The sequence below is a fragment of the Phaseolus vulgaris genome, chromosome 8 (assembly GCF_051622355.1).
Source record: "Phaseolus vulgaris cultivar YP4 chromosome 8, ASM5162235v1, whole genome shotgun sequence".
Classification (NCBI taxonomy): Eukaryota; Viridiplantae; Streptophyta; class Magnoliopsida; order Fabales; family Fabaceae; genus Phaseolus; species Phaseolus vulgaris.
Genome location: NC_143505.1, coordinates 57,047,535 through 57,072,984, shown reverse-complemented (window position 1 = coordinate 57,072,984; position 25,450 = coordinate 57,047,535). Strand labels below are relative to the sequence as shown.

Below are 25,450 nucleotides of genomic sequence, written 5' to 3'. Positions count from 1 at the left end.
ACGAAGTGGACTTTAAGCCTAACTCAATTCCATAAAACCGGCTTAATAAGGTGAGGTTTTCACCCACTTATATACAATGAAATGTTCTCATCTCTAGTCGATATGAGATCTCCAACAATATAAATTCACACATACCACAAATTCCATCTTTTAATGTTTTGTTGACCTATTATAGTATCAAACTATTTTAAATTAGTCCATACACTATTTGCTTTTATCATTCTTTTAAGTTTGCATGAAGTAATATGTAGGTGGATCATCTTTGATTGCTAGCTCAGATTGAGACAACACTATAAAGAGTAGAGGAGGCTTATAGGTCTCAATACGGCCCGTCTTAGGCTTTAACGCTTACGTCTCGTTTAATAACCTAGTACTTAAGCTTTAACATTTCAATTAATAAGTTATAAAAAAAACAGTTCTAAGATCAATTATGCCTTCAAAATATTATGGGTCTCAACTCCTAATACATTTTTAAATTATTTTATCTTTTTTCTTTCTTGTTTAGAATAAATTAGTTAGTTTTGAACTAATTAAATAACAAACTTTAAGGTTTAACTCATAAAAAAATCTAAGTACAATTAGGTTCTTCATCTTGAAAGGCTTAAGTTTGGGATGTGTATAGGTAATTAGTTTAATCTCCTATTGAAAGGAAATGTAACTTATCCAAATAATAGATTATAGGTCATATTAATCATTAAAAGAGAAATTATAAAACTACTTAGGTAAAAATAAGAACATATCTATTTGTACTTAAAATCAGTTAAAAAAAATTCAAATTTTAAGAATTAAATAATATTAGTTAAAATTTAAATAAATAACTAATTATAAGTTAAAAACACCCTTACAATGAAGAAAGGGACAGATGCTCTAGATGAAAGCTATATGTGTAAAATTGAAATATTCTTGAATAGAACAATATTATTTTATATTTATCCACTAGTTTATCAAAACAGTTCTAATATAATAAAATTACTTATCAGCTTGAAACTTATAAACTAAATGTAGTTTATTAACTAATTTTACCAAACAAATCCGTGAACAATTTTTATCGAAAATGTTTAAATTTAAATAAATATTTTAATGATAACATTATAAGAAAATTATTAAATAGAAATTAATTTTAAAATCAAAATAATTATTATAAACTTAAAAAATCATTGGTATTTAAATTAGTTTCTATTATTAATAAAAATTTAGAAAATAGTTTCTAAATTGATATCTAACCATTAGTTATCAAGATTTTAACTACTTTGACTACTTTATATTCTAGAGACTAATATAGAATCTAAAATATTAGTAGTTAAAACCTAGGTAACTAATTTATATACCAATTTAGAAACTAATTTAGATACGAATAATTTTTTAGTCTCTAAATTAATATTTAATTTAGTTAATTTAGTGATTAATTATTTTTTTGTCTGTAAATTTAGTTTCTATTTAATAACTTGCTGGTAGTGTAAACTTTTTCAGAAATTAAATATTTTGTACGTTATTTTCTGCCCTTAAATATATAATAAATATAGTATTTAATACTATTGAATTTTCAACCTTACATTTAATATAATTAAATAAAACATTTTTATTTACTTCCAATACTGATATGTGAGGTGAGATTTATTAAGCAATTGACATATAATATAATTTTTTTAATAATATACTTTTCACTACAAAAAAAATATAGTATTATTTACGAAATTTTACCCACGGACTTTAATCCGTAGGTAAATTCAGCATTACCTATCAACTATTACCCACGGATCTTATTACCTACGAATTTTTACCCACGGATCTTTATTACCTACCAACTATTACCCACGAATCTCTATTACCTACCAATTATTATTGTAACACCCCGAAAATACATCTAACTATTTAAAATGTTCTACGTACAAAATTTATTTCTAATACATGATTAGGACATATAGAAATATAAATATTTACAATATAAGTTTCAAAGTCAACACCCTAAAACTCTTCAGACCCTCCTACACCTGCAATATCATCTGCTCATGTACGTAGTACCGTCATCGCAGTTCAAAAACAACCAAGAAAAGTAAGGATAAGCTAGTGAAAAGAAATTTTATATCTTATCTATTTTTTTGCAAAAATAACCAATCAAACAAATCATTTATAAACATTTCTTTAAATATTGTCATATAAAATTTCAATATCAATTTCATCATTCATATAGACCACACATGGATCTATTTTCAATCACAATCATTGGATTTCATTTCAATCCCACTTCATCTTCCGGAAGACTCATTAAGTATGCCCCTACCAGATACTAACACCTGATCCAAAGATTACTAGCGAATCCAATAGAAAGGATCAGGGTAAGTTCAAACATCTAATACCGAGTGTCTACAGCGGGACCCGATGTGTATGAACTCCCTCTCAGCTTCTCACCACCTGATATCTTAATCTACATGACTTAGATCATCAGTAAAGCCAGAGGATCTCCGTTAAACATAGACTTTTCATACTTAATGTACCATCAAACAACAACTCATACATTATCCCAAATGTATGACATCAATTTCATACAATTCACATCATTCATATATAAAACATATCATTCAATCACATAACATTTAAAAATTCATATAATTCAAGAACATTTCCAATATCAAAAACAATATTTAACTCTCAAACTATCAAAATATAATATTTATAAAGTTTAAATAATATCTAATCAAACACACAATATATAAACAAACAACATCCCTGGAAGAGAAATTGAATATTGGGATCATGTCCCCTCAATATTCAGATCTCCTAGCCTAGGGTATTATTGAGAGTTAAAGTTAGCTTCTCTTACCTTAATTGTTTGCTTTCCAAGCAACTTCTAGAATTTTATTCCCCACAGTCTAGATAAGCTTCAAAATTTACGGGCCTAATGTAAGTTATTCAAACATAACAAAAATTCAGTATATAGTAGAATAAGTTGAGAGGATTAAACTTCTCAACTGACCCCACCAAGATTGATGACTAAATCCTAAGGAAAAATATAGAACAAAGGATCTCTAGAGCAAAAATGAACTTACTCTGTTTGAAGATCTGATCGGGTAGAAATGTAGTCTGACTCCTCATCTACAACATGGCGTAATCAGATTTTGGAATAGATGAGGTATGAGAGAGAAAATGAAGAGAGAAGGGAGATGAGAGAAGTGGGTAGAGAGAAAGTAGGAAAAAAAGGTAAAGAGGAAAATGATGGGGCAAGGGCTCTTGGTTTTTATTCACAGGGTTACAATTATCATAATAATTATATACATAATATTAAAAATATTATTATAATATAATTAATTATAAAATCACAAATAATAATAATAATATTTAATAATATTAAGAATTTTTATTAATATTGAGAATTTTTAATAATATTAATTATATTAACATTGATAATTTTATTAATAAGTATAATAATAATCACAATGTTATAATAAAACTTGACTAGTGTAATGATTAAAACTTCTTTGGACATTTTTTCAAAAAACTTAGATTCGATACTTTAATTACAATTGAGTGGGTATTACCTATGAAATTCTTCCATAGATAAATTGAATTTTTCTTGTAGTGTTGGCTTAAAAACACAAATTCTAGTTAAATAATAAAATCTATGTAACTATATTTTATCAACTATAACTATAAGCTGATCAGGTACTAACTAGCATATAGTTTATTAGTTAATTTTGTCAAACAAGTCCATGAACAGTTTTATTGAAAATAGTTTAAATTTATTTTTTTAATCATGATTTGTTTAGAAGTTAAATATTTCATAAGTTATATTTTTTATAAAAAAATTCTAGATATTACTATACAACTTTACATCTTAATTAAAGTGACACTTTAAATAACAACAATTATATTTCCTAAATTATTTATTATCCTTAAATATCATAATAAAGATCACATTTAATGGTATTGAATGTTAAACTTTACATTTAATATATTTATAATAACAATAAATTATCTAACTTTAAATAGTGACATGTAAGGTGAGATATCTCTAAGCAATTGAGAATAGAATCCTGAAAATATGATCAATACATTGATCTTTATTTTGTGTTTGGTGAGCAGTGGTACTAACCCTGTAGTTTATGGTATTGAAAATGTACTGAAAGAAGATTTGGAACTGGAACGACGAGTAAAGCTCATTAGCAAGTCTCCTACCAAAACTATTAATGTATTTTATAATCTTGTACCTTATGCTTTCTTTTGTTGAATCAATCAGATTATTTGATTAACAATTTTTTTTATATATATGGTGTTCTAAATTTATAGACAGAGTATGGAGACGTGATTGATTGCATTGATATTAACAAACAACCCGCCTTTGATCATCCTTTACTTAAAATCACAAACTCCAAGTAAATGAATTTTTTTAATCAAACATGGAAAATTCAATATTTCTTTCAATGCACTCTTAATTTCAATATTTATTTGTGTTGTTTAATTACAGAAAAAACCTAGCTTTCAAAAACCAATTGAAAAAAGAAGTGTGAAGAATTTATCACATAGATCTATATTTGGACTTCATAAAGATCGGTGTCCTAAAGGGACTGTTCCTATTCTGAGAACAACAAAAAAAGATCTTATTGAAGAGAAAAATTCACTAACTAGTAGTATCTTCCTTGAAGATATCCCTGGTGTTCATGTATGTTGTCTCCTTTGACTAAATTTCAAATTTCCATGATTTATTTCTATAAATTACATCGTGTTTTAATTCTTCAATTTTTGAACTTTGTAGGTTGCAGAGATAGCTATTTCTTCCAAGTTTGGCCCATACTATAGCATTTTCGGAATGAATAGCGTTTATAATCCTAGAGTAACTGCTAAGGGTCAAATGTCTCTTTCTCATATGTGGGTTCAAAATGGACCAGTAGATACTAATAACAAAATTAGTATCGGATGGCATGTGAGTTCTAATCTATGCAATTATATTATTGTTTAAAAAAATATGAAAAAAATAATTTATAGTAATTTCATGGTATAGAAAAAAAAAAGGCAATTTTTTCTTGCATCTTATAAATTGTTATTTGCATTCAATCCATTCTGAAATTTAAAATTTAAAATTGAAAAAAAAATGTTCAAAATATGAAATAGATTTTTATGTTCCAGGAATGCAATTTCAGAATAGAATTGAAAAATCAAAACCCCATTCTAGAAAAAAGTACATTCTAGAAAATAAATTCCAAAAAAAAAAAGCAGAAATTTATTCCATAAAAAAATTCTAAAAACCACAAAAGTATTTCAGAAATTAAAATCCAAAAACGTGTTCTAGAAAATAAAATCTTAAATGTAATTTTATCTACATCTCCAAGAGCATTTATTTCATGTGAACAACGAGTGCTGGTTTATATTTTATTAGGTGCAGGAAGTAATTTTCTAGAAAAGGATACCCATCTAATCTCAAATTTTGGTATAGGTATGTCCAGAATTATACGGTGATCAAGATAGCCATGTATACACATCATGGACGGTACGAAAAGATATCATAATTTATATTTATATTTATATATATATATATGATAAACTTATTTATATGAACATCAAATGCTCCCAATTTCACATTACTAGTTTTCACTTTATGTTATCTTAGTGCTGTTAAAAAAAAATTATGTTATCTTAGCATTTGTGAAAAAAAAAATCCTTCACTTATTAAATAATTACTGTAATGTTTCTAATATACAGAGAGATAATTATCGGAAGACGGGATGCTACAATATTCGATGTCCAGGTTTTGTTCAAATTCATAAAAATATGTATCCTGGTGCACGTCTGAAAAATGTATCTTCTTATGGTGGACCAGTTTTTGGATTTGATAGTTCTATTACTCAGGTGATGTTCTTGTTATATATTTTCATGTAATATTGTATAATACATGAATGTGGGATATTATTTTTGACAAAAATTTGTGTACATACATTTTCAGGACCCAGTGACCAAAAACTGGTGGATAGGTGAAAAAGGTCATTTTATGGGATATTTTCCAGCAAAATTGTTCTCCAATATGAATTCAGCGGATAAAGTAGGGTTTGGTGGAAGGACTTTAACTCCTAAAGGTTCTCCTAGTCCTCCCATGGGATCTGGACATTTTCCTGATGAGAACTTCTATCATGCAAGTTTTTATAAGTGGATCAATGTTGAGAATCTTACAAGAGATTTTGGACCTGAAAAATATCAAATAGAAAACTACATTGACCATCCTAAATGTTTTGGTGTTAGTTATTATGGTAAACTTCAAAAAAAATTTGGATATACTCTCCAATTTGGAGGACCTGGTGGTAATTGTGGAAATTGATTAGTTAATTTTTAGTAATAAACTTTAAAGTTATATTTTATTATGATTATATTTTTAATCATTTATGATTCTACCATTGCCTTATTTTTCTCAACAATTTTAATAATTTCATAATTCAGAAAGTATTATTCAAGATATATGTCCTAGTGTATATTGTAGAATATAAAATGTAGTAGTATCAATTTAAAATCACACACTCTCACCCAAACATACTCACTCACCCACACATATGCATAAGACGCGATTTTCATATTAAACAAAACGATCAAATATAAGTATAACATATAATTATTTTCCTTTAACATAATCTTCCTTTTTACCTTTTTTTTGTTTAGTTGGTTGCGTAAACACATCACTTTTTTTATAATTAAATATATAATAAATAGTTATCTTTTTAATTTTTAAGTTCTTTAAATAATATAAAAAGTTTTTTCTACAAAAAAAAATATCAAATATACAATGTATCAATATAACATAAAAAAAGTTATAATTTTTTATCCAAATAATTAAATATATTATGAAACAAAATCAATAATTTTGATACACACAAAAAAATTACTCTCACTTAACAACCATTTTAATAATATAATAATATATATTGGTATTTTAAGTTTAAAAAAAAATTGACATCTAACTAAATATTAATATTTTAATTTTTTTAATTTTAAAAATTATTTTAATATTTTGTATTTTGTCTATATTTTCATTAAGGAGATTTTTTCTTTTTTTAATTTTTTTTATTACAAATATTAATATTTTGTTGTTCATGTAAAATGGAACAGGGTGTCAAAATATCATCACCTAAAATAAAATAAATACACTATGTAGTACATATATGTTACTTTATGGGTTCCAAAGTATCATCCCTTATTATGAAATACAATTTTAGAAAAAATTATCTTACAAATTAAAATAATTAACAAATTAAAATAGTGACCCTAAACCCTAAACTATTATGTCACTCTCTAAACTTGTTCTTAGGATTTGTTTTGGACTAGGAACAAAGAACTAGGATCTTAATTACTTTAGCTACTAAAATTTGCTTCATGTTGCAGTTAATTTATTCAGTGATAAAGACAAATTTAAGAAGTATTTCCAAAACTTGTATGTATACTCTAAAGTTGCCAATCAAGATGCTTAGATAATGTTGAAACTACCCCCAAAGATGGCTTTGATTAACAATGAGTTTATCATGCAACCAGGATTAAACTTTAAACATAACAGGAAGTTTTAGATAGTTGCAAAGATATGGAGTTTTGGTATGTTGACCAAGGAATTGTAGCCCAAGATGCAGAGGGTTCAGCTTCATTTTGCAAAACTATTCAGCGACAAGAATTCGAGAAAGCAGTTGAATCACACAAGATAATCTGCAAGCCAAATTCTAAAAGCTGCCATGGCTATCAACAACGGTGCTTTAGCTGAAATGAAATTTCCAGTGTCATACTTGGAAACCCTTCCCAAGGTATGATTATTTTCCACATAAATAGAAGCAGTTGATGTTATTATATGATTTAGACAAATGATAAAAAAAATAATATGGAATTGATGGTATTTCTGGACATCGCAAAGTACTTATCACACATTTCTGATTAGATGACAACTTAAAGAACTATTAGACAATCACTCTGTCACGATATTTTAATTAAATTTCTCTGCAAGTTTACCAAGGAAACGTTCATAGAACGTGTAAAGAGCTTTGTTTGATCATGAGCTTAAAGAAACAATGTGTCATTCTTCTAAAATATAATATACTATATGCATTGCTAAAATCTATCTGCTCACTTATATGACATTGTGGTGAAATTTGATTCGTTTTGGGAAAAGGGTTTTTCCAACATTGTTGGAGATCCCACATCGACTAGAGATTAGAGTCTTTCATTGTATATAAGTGGGTGCAAACCTCAATCTTATTAGCCGGTTTTATGGGGTTGAGTTAGGTTTTTCTTCCATCAGATCAAGTGTGAATTTCCATTCTAATTTTTTTTTCAATTTTTATTAATATGGTGTTTAATATTTTGTAAAATCCTCATTTTTAGAAAATTAACAGTTTCTGGTACTGCTGGGTTTTTATTAAAAAGCTTAAATAATATCAAAAGTCATAGTGGTGAGTAATTCCGCCTGTCACGGACGACCCGGGTTCGATCCCCGGCAACGGCGCATTTTTTCTTTTCATTCTTTTACACAAGAGTAACCTTAAACTTATTATTGTATTGAAATATAAATTTTTGTCTTATTTAAGGATTTTTTCTGCAAAAATACTATTTTTATGAACTGTAATACATTTATCTGTTATGGTGTTTAATTATTATAAACTATCGAGTCATACTTTCATAAAATCTATATATACATATATAAAATTAATATGATATGATAAATAAATGGATTAGATCTTTCAAGAAAAATCAGATATAATTTTAGGTATTACCAAATTTAGTCTAAAAATGATTTAACTTGATATAATGTATTTTATTGTGTATCCAATTTTACTTGCATGAAATATATTTCACTATCAAAATATTGAAGTTTCAATTATAATACTAAACAGTTATATGACATTTAACATGCTATGGTTAGTTTTAACTATGCATAATCTCAAGACAGCTAGTTATGATACCAACACATTTTTTAAGGCTTTTAATATAGTTAATTATTTATTTTTATCGCCTTAGATTATCAAAATATATTAATAAGTTTTGTTTTGGATTGAACGTATTTGCATATGTTAACAATGATTAAATCATATAGAAAATTAGATAATATGAATATTAATCATGGCACACACCTTAATCTAGGTCTAATAGGAAAATGGTCAATGAGATATTGCAAATAGATGCAACAGACAAAAGTATGTCACTATTATAACATTTATTCTGTCTGAATACCGAATACTTACTTGAATGTCAGATAACCTTTTGCAAGTGCACTCTCGATGGAGAGTCGAAGTTCGAACAACGGGAGAAAGGAGAGAGCAACTGAAGGAAGAAATCAATTGTTAAACTGGTAACAATTATTGTCTCATTCCCTCACACCAAGTGGTTAAGTAAGTGTGAATGTTCACTTCAGAAGAACAAAGAGAAAAAGACAATTATAAGGTGACAAATGATGCAGCGAAAATTAAGATAAGGAATAAGTAAAGAAGAAGAACAAAGCAAAGAACAAATTAAATATTAGAAGAAGACATATATGGAATGGAAGGAGGCGTAAAAAAGATAAAAGAGGAAGGGATGAAGAAATCTTATAGAAATAAAGGAAGTCACGCCACTTGGAACAGAGAGACTCCAAGATAAGTGATGCAAGAGCCTTATTAGGTACTAGCTAGTTGGTCATGAACAAGTTTTACTGAAAAATATTTAAATTTAAATAATTATTTTAATCATAATTTTCTTAAAAGTTAAATATTTACTACGCTTCTTTATTACCCTTAAATAATATAATAAATATAACATTTAATGGTATTGAATGTTAAACTTTACATTTAATATATTTATTCATAACAATAAATGCTCTATACTAAATATGACATTTTTATTTAACTTTAAATAGTGACATGTAAGGTGAGGTATGAGTAAGCAATTGACAATAGAATCTTGAAAATATGATCAGGACATTGATCATTGTTTTGTGTTTGGTGAGCATTGGTGTTATCCTTGTAGTTTATGGTATTGAAAATGTGCTCAAAGAAGATTTGGAACTGGAACGACAACTAAAGCTCATTAATAAGTCTCCTATCAAAACTATTAATGTATTTTATAATCTTCTAATAAATTACCTTATGCTTTTTTTTTAATCTTAGTCTCGTTATATTGATTAACAATTTTTTTTATTTGTATGGTTTTCTAAATTGTTAGACAGAGTATGGCAACGTTGTTGACTGCATTGATATTAATAAACAACCGGCCTTTGATCATCCTTTACTTCAAAATCATAAACTCCAGGTATATAAGTTTCTCTAATTAGTTTTCAATGTGAAAAACTTTTAATATTTCTTTCAATACACTTTTAATTTTAATATTTATGTTTGTTGTTTACTTACAGAAAAAACCTAGTTTTCAAAAATCAACTGCAAGAACAAGAGTGAAAAATTTATCAAATGGACCCATATTTGGACTTCGTAAAGATCAGTGTCCTAAAGGGACTGTTCCTATTCCAAGGACAACAAAAGAAGATCTCATTCGAGAAAAAAAATTGTTAAACAGTAGTATCTTCCTTCGAGATATTCCTGGTGTTCATGTATGTAGTCTCCTTCAACTAAATTTCAAATTTCCATGATTTATTTCTATAAATCACAGGTTTAATTCTTCAATTTGTCTATCTATTGAACTTTGTAGCTTGCAGAGGTAGCTCTTTCTTCAAAATTTGGCCCATATTACAGTGTTTCTGGAACAAATAGCGTTTATAATCCTACCGTCACCAAAGGTCAAATGTCGCTTTCTCATATATGGGTCCAAAATGGACCAATAGATACTAATAACAAAATTAGTATTGGATGGCATGTGAGTTTTAATCTTTGCAATTATATTATTGTTTAAAAAAATATGTAAAAGAATTACCTAATTTGTACTAATTTTATTATGTAGAAAAAAAATACATATTTAATCTCAAGTTTTGTTATAGGAGTGTCCACAATTACACGGTGACAAAGATACCATATGTACTCTTCATGGACGGTACGAAATATATATTTATATATATATATGATAAACTCATTTATATAAACATCAAAATATTTTCAATTTCACATTATTAGTTTACATTTTATGTTAACATAAGAAACCTTTGTTAAAAACATGAATCCTTCACTTCTCAAAATATTATAGTGATGTTAAAAAATATGCAGTCAGATAATTATCACAGGACAGGATGCTACAATACTCGATGTCCAGGTTTCGTTCAAACTCATAGAGGACTTTATCCTGGTTCACGTACGGCAAATTCATCTTCCTATGGTGGACCAATTTTTGGTTTTGATAGTGTTATTACTCAAGTGATGTTCTTGTTATAAATTTTCATATAATATTGTATGATACATGGAGGTGAGGTATTATTCTTGACAAGAATTTGTGTATATACATTTTCAGGACCCATTGACCAAAAATTGGTGGATAGGTGGAGATGGTTATTATATGGGATACTTTCCATCAAAATTGTTCTCCAATATGGGTTCAGCGGATAAAGTAGGGTTGGGCGGAAGGACTTTAACTCCTCGAGGTTCTCCTAGTCCTCCAATGGGATCTGGACATTTTCCTGATAAGAACTTTTTTCATGCAAGCTTTTATAGGTACATCTTTGTTGAGAATGCTACAAGAAGAAATTATGGACCTGAAAAGTATCAAATAGAAAACTACTTTGACAAACCTAACTGTTTTCGTGTTAATTATTACGGTAATCTTCAGAGAGACCTTGGATATTCTCTCCAATTTGGAGGACCTGGTGGTAATTGTGACAATTGATTAGTTAATTTGTAATCAAGAACTTTAAAATTAAACTTTATTATAAAAAAAATTTCAATAATTTATGTTTCTACCATTCTCTTATTTTAGTCAACAATTTTAATAATTTTATAATCACAGTGTATTTGACCTGTATAGAGTATGACAAAATGAAATATAGAGCATAAAATTTATATTTCAATAATTATAGAAGTTTAAGTCAATTGATGTATCATAAAAAGGCACAAAAATATCACCGTTGCCGGGGATCAAACCCGGGTCATCCGCGTGACAGGCGGAAATACTCACCACTATACTACAACGACCTTTGATATTATTCAATCTTTCTAATAAAAACCAACCGTATCAAAACCTGTTAATTTTCTAAAATAGAAGATTTTACAAAATACTAAACACCAGATTAATAAAAATTGAAAAAAAAACTAGTATGAAAATTCACTTGATCTGATGGAAGAAAAGGCAAGTAGACATAATTTTGAAGGAATAACTGAAAAGCATGTCCTCTAAATACATTAGATAAATGATCTACACTAAATACAATCTTCTAATTGATACAATTGGTCCTCAACTTACCCCTGTCAGATTTCAGCTAAAGACTGCAAATAATAAACACAACAACTTCACATTTCTATTCTCAACTAACAACATCTTTAGGACTCAACAAACAGATGCTGCCAATAAATGATACAAGGAGATGGTTGTTTTACTGTAAAACCTCACCACTCATTTTGTCTTCTCATTCATGGCATGTGCCTTCTTTTCTGCTTTGTTGCTGCTTGGGTTTGAACCATTCAACACACCTGGATTGCTAAAACTCTTTGTTTCTTTTGATTCTGCACCAAGATAATTTGACAGTACTCTTCTCACCCCAAAGCCTCGACGTTGAGGTTTGATGTTCTTATTGTTATTGTCAATGTTAATGTTGTTGTTGAGGAAAGGAGATCTCTCTCCCCTTGCAGGACTAATTAGTGGTGGTGCCACTGAAAAGCTTGGTGTGCCAACTGCTTTGTGAGGAGTGCCTGAGACAGACACTGTCATTGGAACCAATGGAAACCTATCTGAATGTTTAGTCAAGTCATCCACATACAGCAGATCGTCTATGCGAGCTACAATGTTAAATGCCATGCTCTCCAAAACTCTTGAATAACTCTCTAGTATGGATTTTCCAACATCCTGAATGTTTTCAAATGAAATAAGATTTGTTAATGTGAAAGGCTTTGAGATAAAGATTGCAAAAACTAGATGAAAATAAGGAAATAGAAGCATGGAACCTTGTTGCACTGAATCTTGCTGGTATCCAAGGTAGTTTGAGTTAGACCAGGAAATTTCTGCTTCAGTGAAAGTAGGACATTTTCAGCTCTTTCTGCTAGTAGTTCTCTCTTATCTCCGTCAGCCATGAAGTCCTTCACAATTTCCCACGATGACTTTGTAGTTGAACGGTTAGGATTAGGTGGGGGTTTAGAGTTAGCTCTTCTACGCCACACATACATTGAGGCTTCAACACGGTTTGCAATCTCAAGTGCCACATGCTCGGAGGATAGGTCTAGGCAGTCAAGAAGACACTCTGGAGAGAATTTCTCTGATGTAATGTAATGGTAAATAAAATCCCCCAAACAAGTTCTTCCATTCTGAAAGTTTAACAAGAAATCAACTATGTTGGAAAAAAACCCTTTGCGAAAACCAATCAAATTTCACCACAATGTCATATAAGTGAGCAGATAGATTTTAGCAATGCATATAGTATAGTATATTTTAGAAGAATAACACATGTTTTTTAAGCTCATGATCAAACAAAGCTGTTTACACGTTCTATGAACGTTTCCTTGGTAAACTTGCAGTGGAATTTAATTAGAATATCGTGACAGAGTGATTACCTAAAAGTTCTTTAAGTTGTTATCTAATCATAAATGTGTGATAAGTACTTTGAAAGTGGTTGACACTAAACAAATTTACACACTAGGAGTATATAAAAATTAAACTCACTTTGCAATGCCCAGAAATATCATCAATTCCATACTATTTTTTTTATCATTTGTCTAAACCATATAATAACATCAACTTCTATTTATGAGGAAAATAATCATACCTTGGGAAGGGTTTCCAAGTATGACTCAGGAACTGCCATTTCAGCTAAAGCACCGTTGTTGATAGCCATGGCAGCTTTTAGAATTTGACTTGCACATTCTCTTGTGTGATTCAACTGCTTTCTCGAGTTCTCACTGAGGCCGGCAGGGGGCACACGAGGTACAGGGAGCCACCACTTATCCTCTTGTCGCTGAATTCTTTTGCAAAATGAAGCTGAACCCTCTGCATCTTGGGCTACAATTCCTTGGTCAACATACCAAAACTCCATATCTTTGCAACTATCTAAAATTTCCTGTTATGAAGATAAGTTTACACGAGTGTCAGCAATTTCTCTACCATCTACTACTCTACTAGCACACCATGAAAGAATAAGATTCAACACTCACAAGAAGCATGTTGTCGAGTTTGCGCAGAGCTGGAAGATTCATAAAAAGGTCTGACCTTGGTCTGCAAGTCATTACCTATAGAATGCACCATATATAAACATCACAATCGCAATACCTGTTTTAGTTTTAGTTACATACAAAGTAGAGAGCTCTTTATTGAAAAGAAAATTGAAGTCATATATGAGCATTCAATCCAATTGTACCTCTAGCTTACTTCCATCTGGAAATGTCTGCCAAGAAGGTATTAACTCAACAATGTGATCACTAACACTAAGAAGCCATTCCATCTCCCTCCGCCACATTTCTTTCTTTTCACAAGGAACAGGTTCTAGTCTCCATAATTGCCCAAATACAGTGGCTACAAGTTGCATTAAATTCGAATTGTAAAGATCATTACAACAACATTTAAATTCAAACGATAAAGGAAATTTTGAAAATTTTGCCAATCCAGCTTGTGTTACAGACAAAGCATACCACAAAGATTTGTAACGGCATTTGAGATGGCCAAAGCACTGCAGACTCCTTTCCCAGATCCTGACATATCTTCCCCAAGCAGTAATTTTGCAAACCTTTCCTTCATTGCATCGATTCCTGATCCAACATTATTTCCCAGTAGTTAGACGACAACCAAATGAATATTAACAACTAAACCCACCTAGGTGTTAATAATAGTCTTTCAATATTTTTCCAGCCTTCATAGAATCAACGGAATTCAAAACTTGTGTGAATTTTTAAACTTTTTGCAGTCTGTCAGTACTCCAAATATTCTAGTCCCAACTTACCTGGCATTTTAGAACTGATGCTGGTAAATTTTTTATCTTCCAAGAGAGAAACAGGTTCATTTTCTTTCTCATCTGATTTGCGGCATTTGGAGAGTGCAGCCTTCCGAATAGGCCAACCAAGAGGAGGAGAAGCACACCCTTTGAGTTCTTGAGCTGAAACACTGGCAGAAGAAGGAAACCCGTCTTTTTTCTTCTGAAAATTTTCACCCTTGTTGCATAAAGCCTCCATCTTGAACAACTTTCCCTCAGCAGAAAAGCTTTGCTTTTTGAACTAAAATCACCCCAATGATGGCTCACTCTCCTCCAACATGACCCAACACAGCGACAGTAACAGTTTTCTGCCGTAACAGAGAAGGAGTTTGAAAAACAAAGGAAGTTGGGAGGTGGGTTTTATAGATTATCGTGTATGAAGGGACCGTTGAGGTTGCTGTGAACACAGCATCGTGGAAAAGACGATGGAATGAAGAACAATGTAGCTTTTGGGGAAAAGGTTATTGTGTCACTGAACAGTTGTCGTGGTTTCTTACACTCTCTCTCTCTCTCACTGTTGTTCCAAATTTGAAGTGTGGAATGCCCCATGACATACCAACGTCTCTCTGGCTTTCGCTCTCAGAGTAACTCAAATTTGTGGCCATGTTCAAAAATAATACTAAACAATTTAAACTTGTTTGACTTTTTTCTGTTATTCCCAATATATATTATGCTTTCTAATTTCTGTTTAGTAATTACTATTATATGCATCTCGATATAATTTTTTATTACTTTTTATACTGTTAATAATTACTCTCTCTATACTTTAAACTTAAAAATGTACTAATTATATTTTAAAAATTCCCTCAAAATATTTATATGTTATCAGCATTTATTTTTATTGCAATTTTAATGTACTAAATTTAAAACGTTAAAATATAAAATATTCTTACAAACTTTCAATACTTTAAATTCTTTACGTTTTTTTAATCCATTTTTAAATTTTTATTATTAAAACTATTTGTGAATATCTCTTATAATTTACAAACCTTTTTCGTTATATGTTTTTAATTCATATTTTGTAATTTTATCTGCATTTCATAAATAACTTGCAATGCACTTTAATTACAATTTTAAATAAAGCAAATTAGTATCTAAATACACATGCTAATGCTAATAGGCAAGAGTACTTTCACAAACAAAATTTAGTATCTCGATTTGTTGCATACAAATAGAATATATAGCTTGACAAGATTTTGCATGCTGGAGTCTTTTATAATTGTATATTTTACTCACTTTTTAAATTTGTATTATTCTCTTTTAAATTATACAGTAATCGTCTTATTATTCTCATATTATTAATTTCTTTCTTTCCTGCCATCCAACTATATTATTTTTCTTCTTCTTTTATTTTTATTTAAAAAAGTAGAGAGACACTAAGTGCTTGTCTCTGCCTAGTATTAATAAAATTCAAGTACAATTTTTTCATAAAAAGGAATATCATTAATTGAAAGGAGGAATAGAAGTTTCCTGTGCAATGAATAAAACAGTTGAATTAGGTATATATTTGAATATAAATAGAATTGTGAATTGATAGTTCTTGGTTTAAATTTAAATGTAATACATTTTTAATTGAACTGGAAAGTGAGTGGTGAGAACAAAGGTCCTATAGACTCACCCAAGAACCACCCTATTAGCTCCATTGTTGTCTTACATCCATGCATCATCATCTTCCCAGCAACAAAAAGGTAGAACACTTTTTTTGCCTGGAAGACACCAACAACGGCTACCACATCAGACATACACAAAGTGGAAAAAAAAAAGGTTTAACGTTATTATTTCCGTTTGGGAAAGAAGAGGTACTCATAGCCTTGAAGATTCGTGTTACTATAATTTTAATAGTTTTTAATCACAAATATTTATAAAATCTAAAGTTTGAACTATGTTTTATAGGCCCACTCTATATTCCTCTTAGCATTGGTGCATTTAAATGTTGAGTTTGGGTAGTAGTAGTTGGTCTTGAATCCATACTCTTGAAGCAATAATTAACTTTACTTACCACTCTTTGTAAGGAAAGCTTTTCTTCTACTTTTTGCACCCAAGCTAGTCGTTTGAATTTTAAATCAGAATAAAGAATGCGTCCTTTCCTTTTTCAACTGCGGAATTTCAAACCCAACCACCATAGCATCACGTTATGTTCTCACCGTTGCGAATCTATCATTTTTTTCATTATAAGGTTTTGTTCTTCATGCAGTGCAATTGCCAATTGTTTTCTCCAATGTTTCCATTGGAATTTCACCATCCATTTATTAAATAGATAAACAACAAATAGCTAGGTAGCACAGATACAAATATATATACTGACACAATACGGATACGAACACCTTTAAAATATAGGACACGGAGATACAGATCTATATATTATATAATTTTGAATTATATAAATTGAAAATAAATATTTATGTGCAAAAGTATGTTTGAGATTCTTTTGGGAGCATGAAGATATTTTTCGTGATGGATTCAAAATAATTTGTTCCTTAATTTTATAATTATAATAAAAATTTATACAATAAATTTGAGTTTTTAGAAAATTATTGTATTTATACCTTTTAAAATTGTGTTAGAACGGTACTATAATTTCCAAAAGTCCAACAAATATTTTTTGAATTAAACATTTCAGATACGCATGAGTGTCGACACCGATACGTATGTCCGATACGCATACGTCATTTAAGATAAGTGTTTGAACCTCATAAACAAATAACATTAACGTTTTATTTAATTAAACAGAAGTCAAAAGAACATATATATTATAAGCATTTTTTATTTTTTAATAAAACAACTCTTTCATAACAAACAAGCATTAGCTTTATTTGTAGTAAAAGAGAAAATAAAAAATGAAAACAATTAAAACCAAACAATTTTTTAAATCATACAATATATTTATATATGTGGAAAATAAATAAAAAATGTTTTTTCAAACCAAATGTCAACTGGTCTGGTTTTCTTTGTAATCACATGAACTGTGATTTCTTTTAAATGACATTTTATATTTCTTTTTAATCAGTGATATTTGTTTAAAAAATGTCAACATTAACTGCACACTACTCATCATGTGAATTCGCGCAAACTCTTTATTCACGGTGTATAATGGTCCCCTAAGCATTAAAAAAACTCGTTTCCAAATTTTGTTTTGTGGTTTGGTTGGTGACAAAACTCAACTTCCTCTATTTTTTGCCACTGCTCTTAACTAGAACACCCTAGAAGAGGAACAAAAGTTTAAAACCCATTCACGTTGATTGGGTTTGTTGTTTTAAGTTCTTCTTTTCGTGGTTGCTAAATTTTTTAACACCAACGGTAGCCAAATTTGGTACTTTTTTGTGAAGCAAAGTTTAGGTTTTCTTTGTAGTGTTCCATTTCGAAGTTGGTTACTTGAAATGTTAGGATTTATGATAAAATTAAGCATAGTGGTGGCGTGATTCGAGACTTGAAGTAACACCCAAAGTGGGTTGTGTCAATCTTGATGTATGAATCCAACCACCTCAAATTCTAAAAATATAATATTCTTCCTGTAACTCTTCCACCTTTTATTTTATTTTTTTTATAAATTTTAAATTTTGAATAGATTTGAAAATGCATTTTGAAGAATTTAATATATAAAATTATATTCTAAATTTTATATTTTTGAAATTTATTTTTTTACATATCTTTTAAAATTTTGAATTTGAATTACAGTATTTTAAAATTCGGAACATTTCAAACTTTAAAATTAAAAATACAAAATTGTATTTCGAATTTTAAATTTCGAAAGATATATGGATTATACTATTTGAAAATTAAAAAAAAAAAATCTTCCATCTTTTGCTCGAGGGTAATTTTGGAGTAATAAAAATTATGGATGTGCAGGAACACAATGTGGAGGTGGAGGAAGAAATTACTTCTTTAGACTGGATAAAGAAAAGTCCCAAACCCAATTGGTTTGGGTTAAGACTTATGCAAGTTTTGGACTGTTTCTTCCTGCACCTCCATACCTTAAATTCAACCCATTCAACTAGGTCCATTTTATAATATTGTCGTTTTAGTTTTTTTTTTACAGGAATCAAGAAGAGTTAGTAAAGAAAATAAATGAAAATCACAATTTTACAAAAATAAACTTGTTATTGATATTAGATTAGTATAAAATTACACTTATTTTAAAAGTTAATCCATCGTATTAATAATATTTCCAAGATTTATAAAACATGTGCTGATTACACCACCATTCACATATCTTTCGATGATATTTCGTAAATATTTCGATTTATTTGTGTACCACAGAAAACACAAACACGTCCTTGTTGGGATAGTGAATATGTGTTTCAAAAAGTCATGAGAAATTATTTCAAACGTGTACAAATTATTGTTATATAAAAGTATAATTTGAAAATTATTACGAGACAAATTTTTAAGAAATTGAAAAGTAAAAATTCAAATGTGTAATAGAATAATCTGTAAAAAGAACTATTGAAAAATAACTAGTTATAAATAAGTAGAAAAAAATGTAATAAGAAATAATGCTTATGAAAGAAAAACAACCAAAACAAATTGATAACAGACGAAACAATAAAATTAATATATATATTTCTGAAAATATTGTAGAAAATATTGAAAATCTGTAAAAAAATATAACATGTATAATAAAATAATATTAAAAGATAAAATTTGAGAATAAATAATAAGAGTTATACTAATGAAAGTCAAAGGCTAGCATGTGAAATGTCACATAAAATTTCCATCGCCTATTTTTTCGTTCATAATATTTTCATATCGCTTGATGTTTTCATATCATTTGATGTTTTCTTTTCGGGGCAAATCCAATTTTCTATATATTAGAATTCCTACTTTAATAAAAAAAATTATAATACATAAATAAATGGATACAATTTTTATTTTAAAGTTAATTTATTATAATTGAGTTAGGTATAAACTTATATATTAAAATGATATTAAAACCATTAAAAACTATCATACTCAGAGTTGTGAAATTGACTATTATGTCAATATTGTGGAAACCATCTACAAATATCTAATTTTATATTTTTACTTTTTTTATTTACTTCATTGAACTGTAATTGAAGAAAGCTTCTTAAAATTAAAGATAATTTTTAAATAATAATAAAAAACTTGTTTAATCAACTTCTATCTATCTAAGATTATCTAATCACCATAATCAATACAAATGGAAAGAAAAGTACCCTCAAGAAATCAATTATGTTACTAGGGACACTGAAGCCTTCTTTATGAAACAAAAACAGGAAACATCCAATGAAACTACTAAGACACTTTTTTTATTAATTAAAATTTATTACGAAATGAAAAAATAAAAGAAGAAATTGAAGAAGAAATCCATTAAATATGATGTGTAAATTGTAATAAACTATTTTTTCTGGTTTTTAATAAATTTTAGTTAAATCACAAAATGTTCTTAAAAGAATGTTTTATTTAGCCCTTCCATCCAATCCCTTCTCTCTCTAAGTTCTATAAGCCTAAAAAGATATTTGGGCTTCAAATTTTCGAACATACTACCAACTTAGAAACAAGCCTACAAATTCTTATTGGCACCCCCTTCTTAGCTAAAAGCACCTCCTCCACACTTATAAAAGATAACTAAGTTGTTAGACAACAAACATTGTGAAAAAATAGTCAAGAACCTATCGTTTAAAACATTATAAAAGTAATTTCATAATAAATCTCAAACATTAAGAAAAAGTAATCGAAAAGTAAAAAGCAGAAAGTAATTAGAAAGAAAGTTGTTTTGCTGTTAAATTTATTTTAACCTGATCATAAATTTTAAAATAAGTTGTGAAAATAGTTTTGTTTTCTCTTTTCCCTTTGAAAATTAAGTTATCGGCATTTTTTTTCTTATTCTCTTCTATTTTATTGGAAAACTTAACGGGGAACACCATTTATATGATTAAAAACTCCCCATGAGTTCAGACTTTTCAACCTGATGGTTAGATTTGGGATTAACTTGTATTTGACAACAGTCGATTTTCCCAGCAATTTAAGGACATTAAAGGAAACTATTAAAAATATTATGATGAATAATATTCCTGATAATTAGATTTTAATCAAATTCACAATACATTTGGGGTATTTGGTACACTTCATTTGAAGATTTCTGGACAAGGTTTACAGCGATAAAATTGTGCATGAGATGGATTTGAGTGAATTTTTAAAGAAAGTTTGAAGTGATAAATTTGTAATTATTGTGTGTAAATGAAAATTTTACCTCATTTATTAATTTTATTTCTATTTATTTTTTAAATTATTACTATTAATACTAATTATTAATTCATATTTTTACATAAATATTTTTGTTAAGAAATAATTCATTTTTATTTTCTTACTAATTTTTTAACACAAATCTTATATTTTAGAACATAAATCACACAATTTTCACATTTACATAACGACAAATAATTCAATTTAACATGTGGTTCACAACTTAGCATCTACATCCTTGAAACAAATATTTTCACAAAGATAAAATTATAAGCTCTCTCAACTTAACATATCAACAACTAATTACACACCAGACGAAGACACACAACTACTTAAGCCTTAATATTCGAAAGAAATTATTAAGTCTTGATGTAAACATTTATATTAATTCAACATTTTTATAATAGTTTATTACTTTTTCTGTCATTAGTTACCACATTGCACCTCATACTTGTTGTCGATAACTTCATTGTCACCCATAATTTGCCGCTATTCAAGGTGGAATCCATCATCAACATGGTCACACCAACCAAGCTAGACCCATTACACTTCCACCATCACACTCTCTTCAAAGACACAATGTTGACTCTAATCAACATGCTAAATTGTTCATCTCTTTCCTTAATTAGAACCTCACCTATAATGTCACTTATGAGAATCCTCAATAAAAAAATAATCTTTTTCGACAAAAGTACACTCACTTAAGAGAAAACAAATAAACACATACTCAATTTTAACGTAGTTTGACAATTCAACGCATACATCCACCATTCACGAACACTCAACTTTAATTAGTTAGTAAATTGTAATTGGTTTATTTATGAATGAAATATTACTGGTGGAATACGAAAGTCAATTCAAACGAAGTTTTCTCATAATGATAGTCACTATGTTGGATTAAATGCCCACTAATCCATATATATATATATATATATATATATATATAATAACCACAAAATGGATATCACTAATTATATATCACTCCATGAACATCTCTTGATGGAGCTCGTTCCCTCATGTAAAGAAAATTTTCCTTACTTGAGCAGCATCACATAATGTGAAGGACATGTGTTTCATAGGAGAGAAAATTTATATAATATATTTTTTTGCATGAGTGAGCTCTTGTATGTGACACAAGTAGGTCAAGACACAATAAAATCATTGTATTTGAATCATTATGGTTTTAAATGAAGAAATTTAAAGTGTAATTTTCAATTCTAACTCTTTACCAAATATTAAATGTTGAGTTTAATGTTACAACCAAAAGAAAGAAAAAAAAACAAAGTATTCAAAAAATAAATAGCTTCAAAATTTAAATATCTAAATGATATAAAGAAAATTTAAAGAAAAAATAAATAAAAAGTTAAAATTCTCATAAATTCAAAAATAAATGGTTAGACTTAAACACTCTCTATAACTTTAAGAAAAACTTTGACATGTTACACATTTAACTTAACTCCATCTAGAATAAACATGCTTAATATTAATATTAATGCACATGAGCAAGTTGGTTGAGTCTAAAAATACATTACTCTAATCTTTGAATTTAAATTTTCCTGTCAAACATTTAGTTATTGAATAATATATTAATATCTTTATCATCATTCTTCGAACGTAAGATTTGTTTGTCTTAGTGATAGTACGCTTATGAATTCCAACTTTAATAATATATATATATATATATATATATATATATATATATATATATATATATATATATATATATACTGATATACTGATATACTGATGCACAAATGTGTGGACACTCCTTGCTGAAAGAGCAGCTGTAGAATGCGACCCTAGTTCCAAGACCTTTCACCATTGACTATGCTGCAATTTTTTTAAACAATAGTTGTCATTACTCATTACTAAGAATCTTGATTTTTTTATTGTTGGCAACGATAATCGAGGCTTCAAATTTTGCTGAAGGATGCAAATTACTCCATGTTCTGCACCCCAGGAATCTTCTAAGGCAGGGTTCTACGACAACTCATCTCTTCCCCGCATAACATTGACAAATCTTCATCCATGATTAATTTGTAGTTATTACCAAAACGTTATAATTTATTTCCATGTCTTCGTATACATGCGTTAATATTTTTCAACAATTTGCTTAAAAAAATGTGATGCTTGCTGGTTTTGTGTTTAAGTTATCTCTTCGCACTCTTGAAACTACTCCCCGATTGTTGGTCCAATTACAGCCATATACCCTTTGTGGTCACTGGTTTCTTTAAATTTTCATGGCATGTTTGTCCATTTTTAATAGTGCTATACTCTCTTTGTACTTTTTGTTATAACAATGAATTGAATTTTAGTAGTTAGTGGCCATGACATGCCAAACTTGATGACTTTACTCATTTCTTTACTCAGTTCAATTACTTGGAGAGATACACACACATCACATCTATACCTTATGATGGAAAGCACACAAAAAAAGGAAAATACCGATCTAAAGTTCTAAACTTGTTGTATGAAAGAGAGCATTAAGGTTATCAATTTTTTGGTTATAAATGAACTTTGAGCGTAGACTAGCCCATTAATCAATTAACATTGTTTTGATTGTTGAAGTTAGATATAAGCGCAATAGAGAATTCAATGTCTAGAAGGCACAATAATGAAGTAGAGTGGCTCCTTAAAGTGCCCCAACATCGACAGTGGTAGGTGCTGCCCATTAGCCCATAACTGTAGCACACTGAAGACGACATTTTCATAGATTAAGTAATAAAGTGAAACCACGGTAACCCATGTTACATAAAGCTTGAACCAATGACACCTCTTATCATCGTTATACGAATCATTGTCCTTTTGCTGAAAACTGTTTACCCATTTGCTTATATTCACATCGAATAAGCTACTAAACTATGTGCGTAGAAGTAGTAGTGGTCCAAATTCAAAGAAAAAGAATGATAATAACAATCTAGAAGATCCAAATTGTTGATATTATTAAGTCATAACTGCTTCTCTGTGTGTTTGTTTTTTTGCCTGTGACTTTGTACTGTTTTTTTCCTAGTCCAGCACTATGCTCTAAGCTCAAATGTGTTTGGCAGGATTGGTAAGAACATGGAGGAGTACATCCTCCCAAAAAGCCAATTTCAACGCATATATTTTTAGGTGGATCGTTGAATCTATGTGTCGTGTTCTTAATCTTGGCACAATTGAAAACGACCTGGTTCTGCCCTTTTTAATTTGGACTTAAATGTGGTTAATTGTGGCAAGATAAGTCCTTTTATGTGTTTGACCACACCATAATCAAGAAATTAACTTTTATGAATATGAATAAAGTATTCAACAATCAACGTCATCCCAATATGTGTATGCGAAAACAATGTTTAATTAGATCATTTCCACTATAAGAAAGTGCTTTCCGGCTGCACCCACATCTGCATTTTACCTTAAGTTTGACCAATGACTATAGAATTTGATTTTTGGTATATGGATCACGTGATTCTTTTTCTAGTCACGTGAGCTCTTGTTGGGTACCATACTATACTACTATAGTCTATCCATGCATCTGGTTACCCTTAAAACAAAAACAAATATTTGATTGATCAAATAAAATGATATATTAAAGCTGGAAAGCTATGTATTTGTACAAGAGAATGAATAAAGTTGCACGAGAATGAACAAACTAGTTTAAAAAATAGAAAATAAATCTCAACCAGGTTAAAACAGAATAATTAAATTCCTAAAAATATAAAGACTTATTCAATAACAGAAAAAGCTAACTTGCAATTCTAACACATCTGATCCTACCGGGAAAACTACTGTATGCAACTGTGAATGACCTATTTGGAATTTATGTCAAAGATCTCAGATTTTCCTGTTATGAAGTACTTTGAGTCAATATCAAACACCTTATAGAAAATGGCTTCTACTGTTCTCCATCTCTTGAGCTAATCAACTTTTTTTCTATGAATAAGTTAGTACTAATTGAAAGAGTTTGTTTATGCTAAACACATTTTCAACAGATGAATGTTGTGAACTTACACCTTTTTATTAAAATGGAAGAAAAGTGTTATAATATTTGGTGGGGAAGGGGATAGAATGGTCGTGCGTGTCAGGTTTAGGCATGTGAAGGTTGGACCCTACAGTGTGGAAATTTTGCAATTGCCAACTTAGAGGCATTAGGAAAACTGGTACAGCAGAATGTATACGAAGAAAAATAAATAGATTTGAGGTTGACTCAATATCACTGTGTTTGGTACTTGT

General features: G+C 29.0%; 2 protein-coding genes, 1 non-coding gene and 1 pseudogene across 3 annotated transcripts; 2 read left to right on the top strand and 2 right to left on the bottom strand.

Annotated features, from left to right (window-relative positions):
* The first annotated feature begins 4,039 nt into the window (after positions 1-4,039).
* On the top strand, positions 4,040-6,304 carry LOC137825399 (protein neprosin-like; annotated as a pseudogene).
* A 3,595-nt stretch (positions 6,305-9,899) lies between these two features.
* Positions 9,900-11,754, top strand: LOC137825398 (protein neprosin). The gene is given in 8 exon segments (XM_090294392.1): positions 9,900-10,046; positions 10,153-10,239; positions 10,340-10,534; positions 10,633-10,797; positions 10,919-10,946; positions 10,949-10,971; positions 11,142-11,288; positions 11,383-11,754. Coding segments are annotated over 8 exon segments (1,164 nt in total).
* Positions 11,755-11,987: 233 nt separating this feature from the next.
* Positions 11,988-12,059, bottom strand: TRNAD-GUC (transfer RNA aspartic acid (anticodon GUC)). Its single transcript has one exon. It is a non-coding gene; the product is annotated as a tRNA-Asp (tRNA).
* Positions 12,060-12,218: 159 nt separating this feature from the next.
* On the bottom strand, positions 12,219-15,640 carry LOC137826130 (rop guanine nucleotide exchange factor 5). Its single transcript, XM_068631989.2, has 7 exons — positions 15,008-15,640; positions 14,700-14,816; positions 14,429-14,583; positions 14,226-14,300; positions 13,841-14,131; positions 13,026-13,382; positions 12,219-12,927 (listed from the first exon to the last, which is right to left on the bottom strand). The coding sequence occupies exons 1-7, from the start codon at positions 15,234-15,236 to the stop codon at positions 12,478-12,480; spliced, it is 1,674 nt and encodes a 557-aa protein (XP_068488090.1). The 5' UTR covers positions 15,237-15,640; the 3' UTR covers positions 12,219-12,477.
* Positions 15,641-25,450: the final 9,810 nt, after the last annotated feature.

Bases quoted from the DNA above. Each gene is read 5' to 3' on its own strand.
- LOC137826130 (XM_068631989.2), bottom strand. From the start codon at position 15,236: ATGGAGGCTTTATGCAACAAGGGTGAAAATTTTCAGAAGAAAAAAGAC. The intron at 14,817-15,007 runs GTAAGTTGGGAC...ATGTTGGATCAG, and splicing joins CATCAGTTCTAAAATGCCAG to GAATCGATGCAATGAAGGAA. The intron at 12,928-13,025 runs GTTCCATGCTTC...GAAAACATTCAG, and splicing joins GCAAGATTCAGTGCAACAAG to GATGTTGGAAAATCCATACT.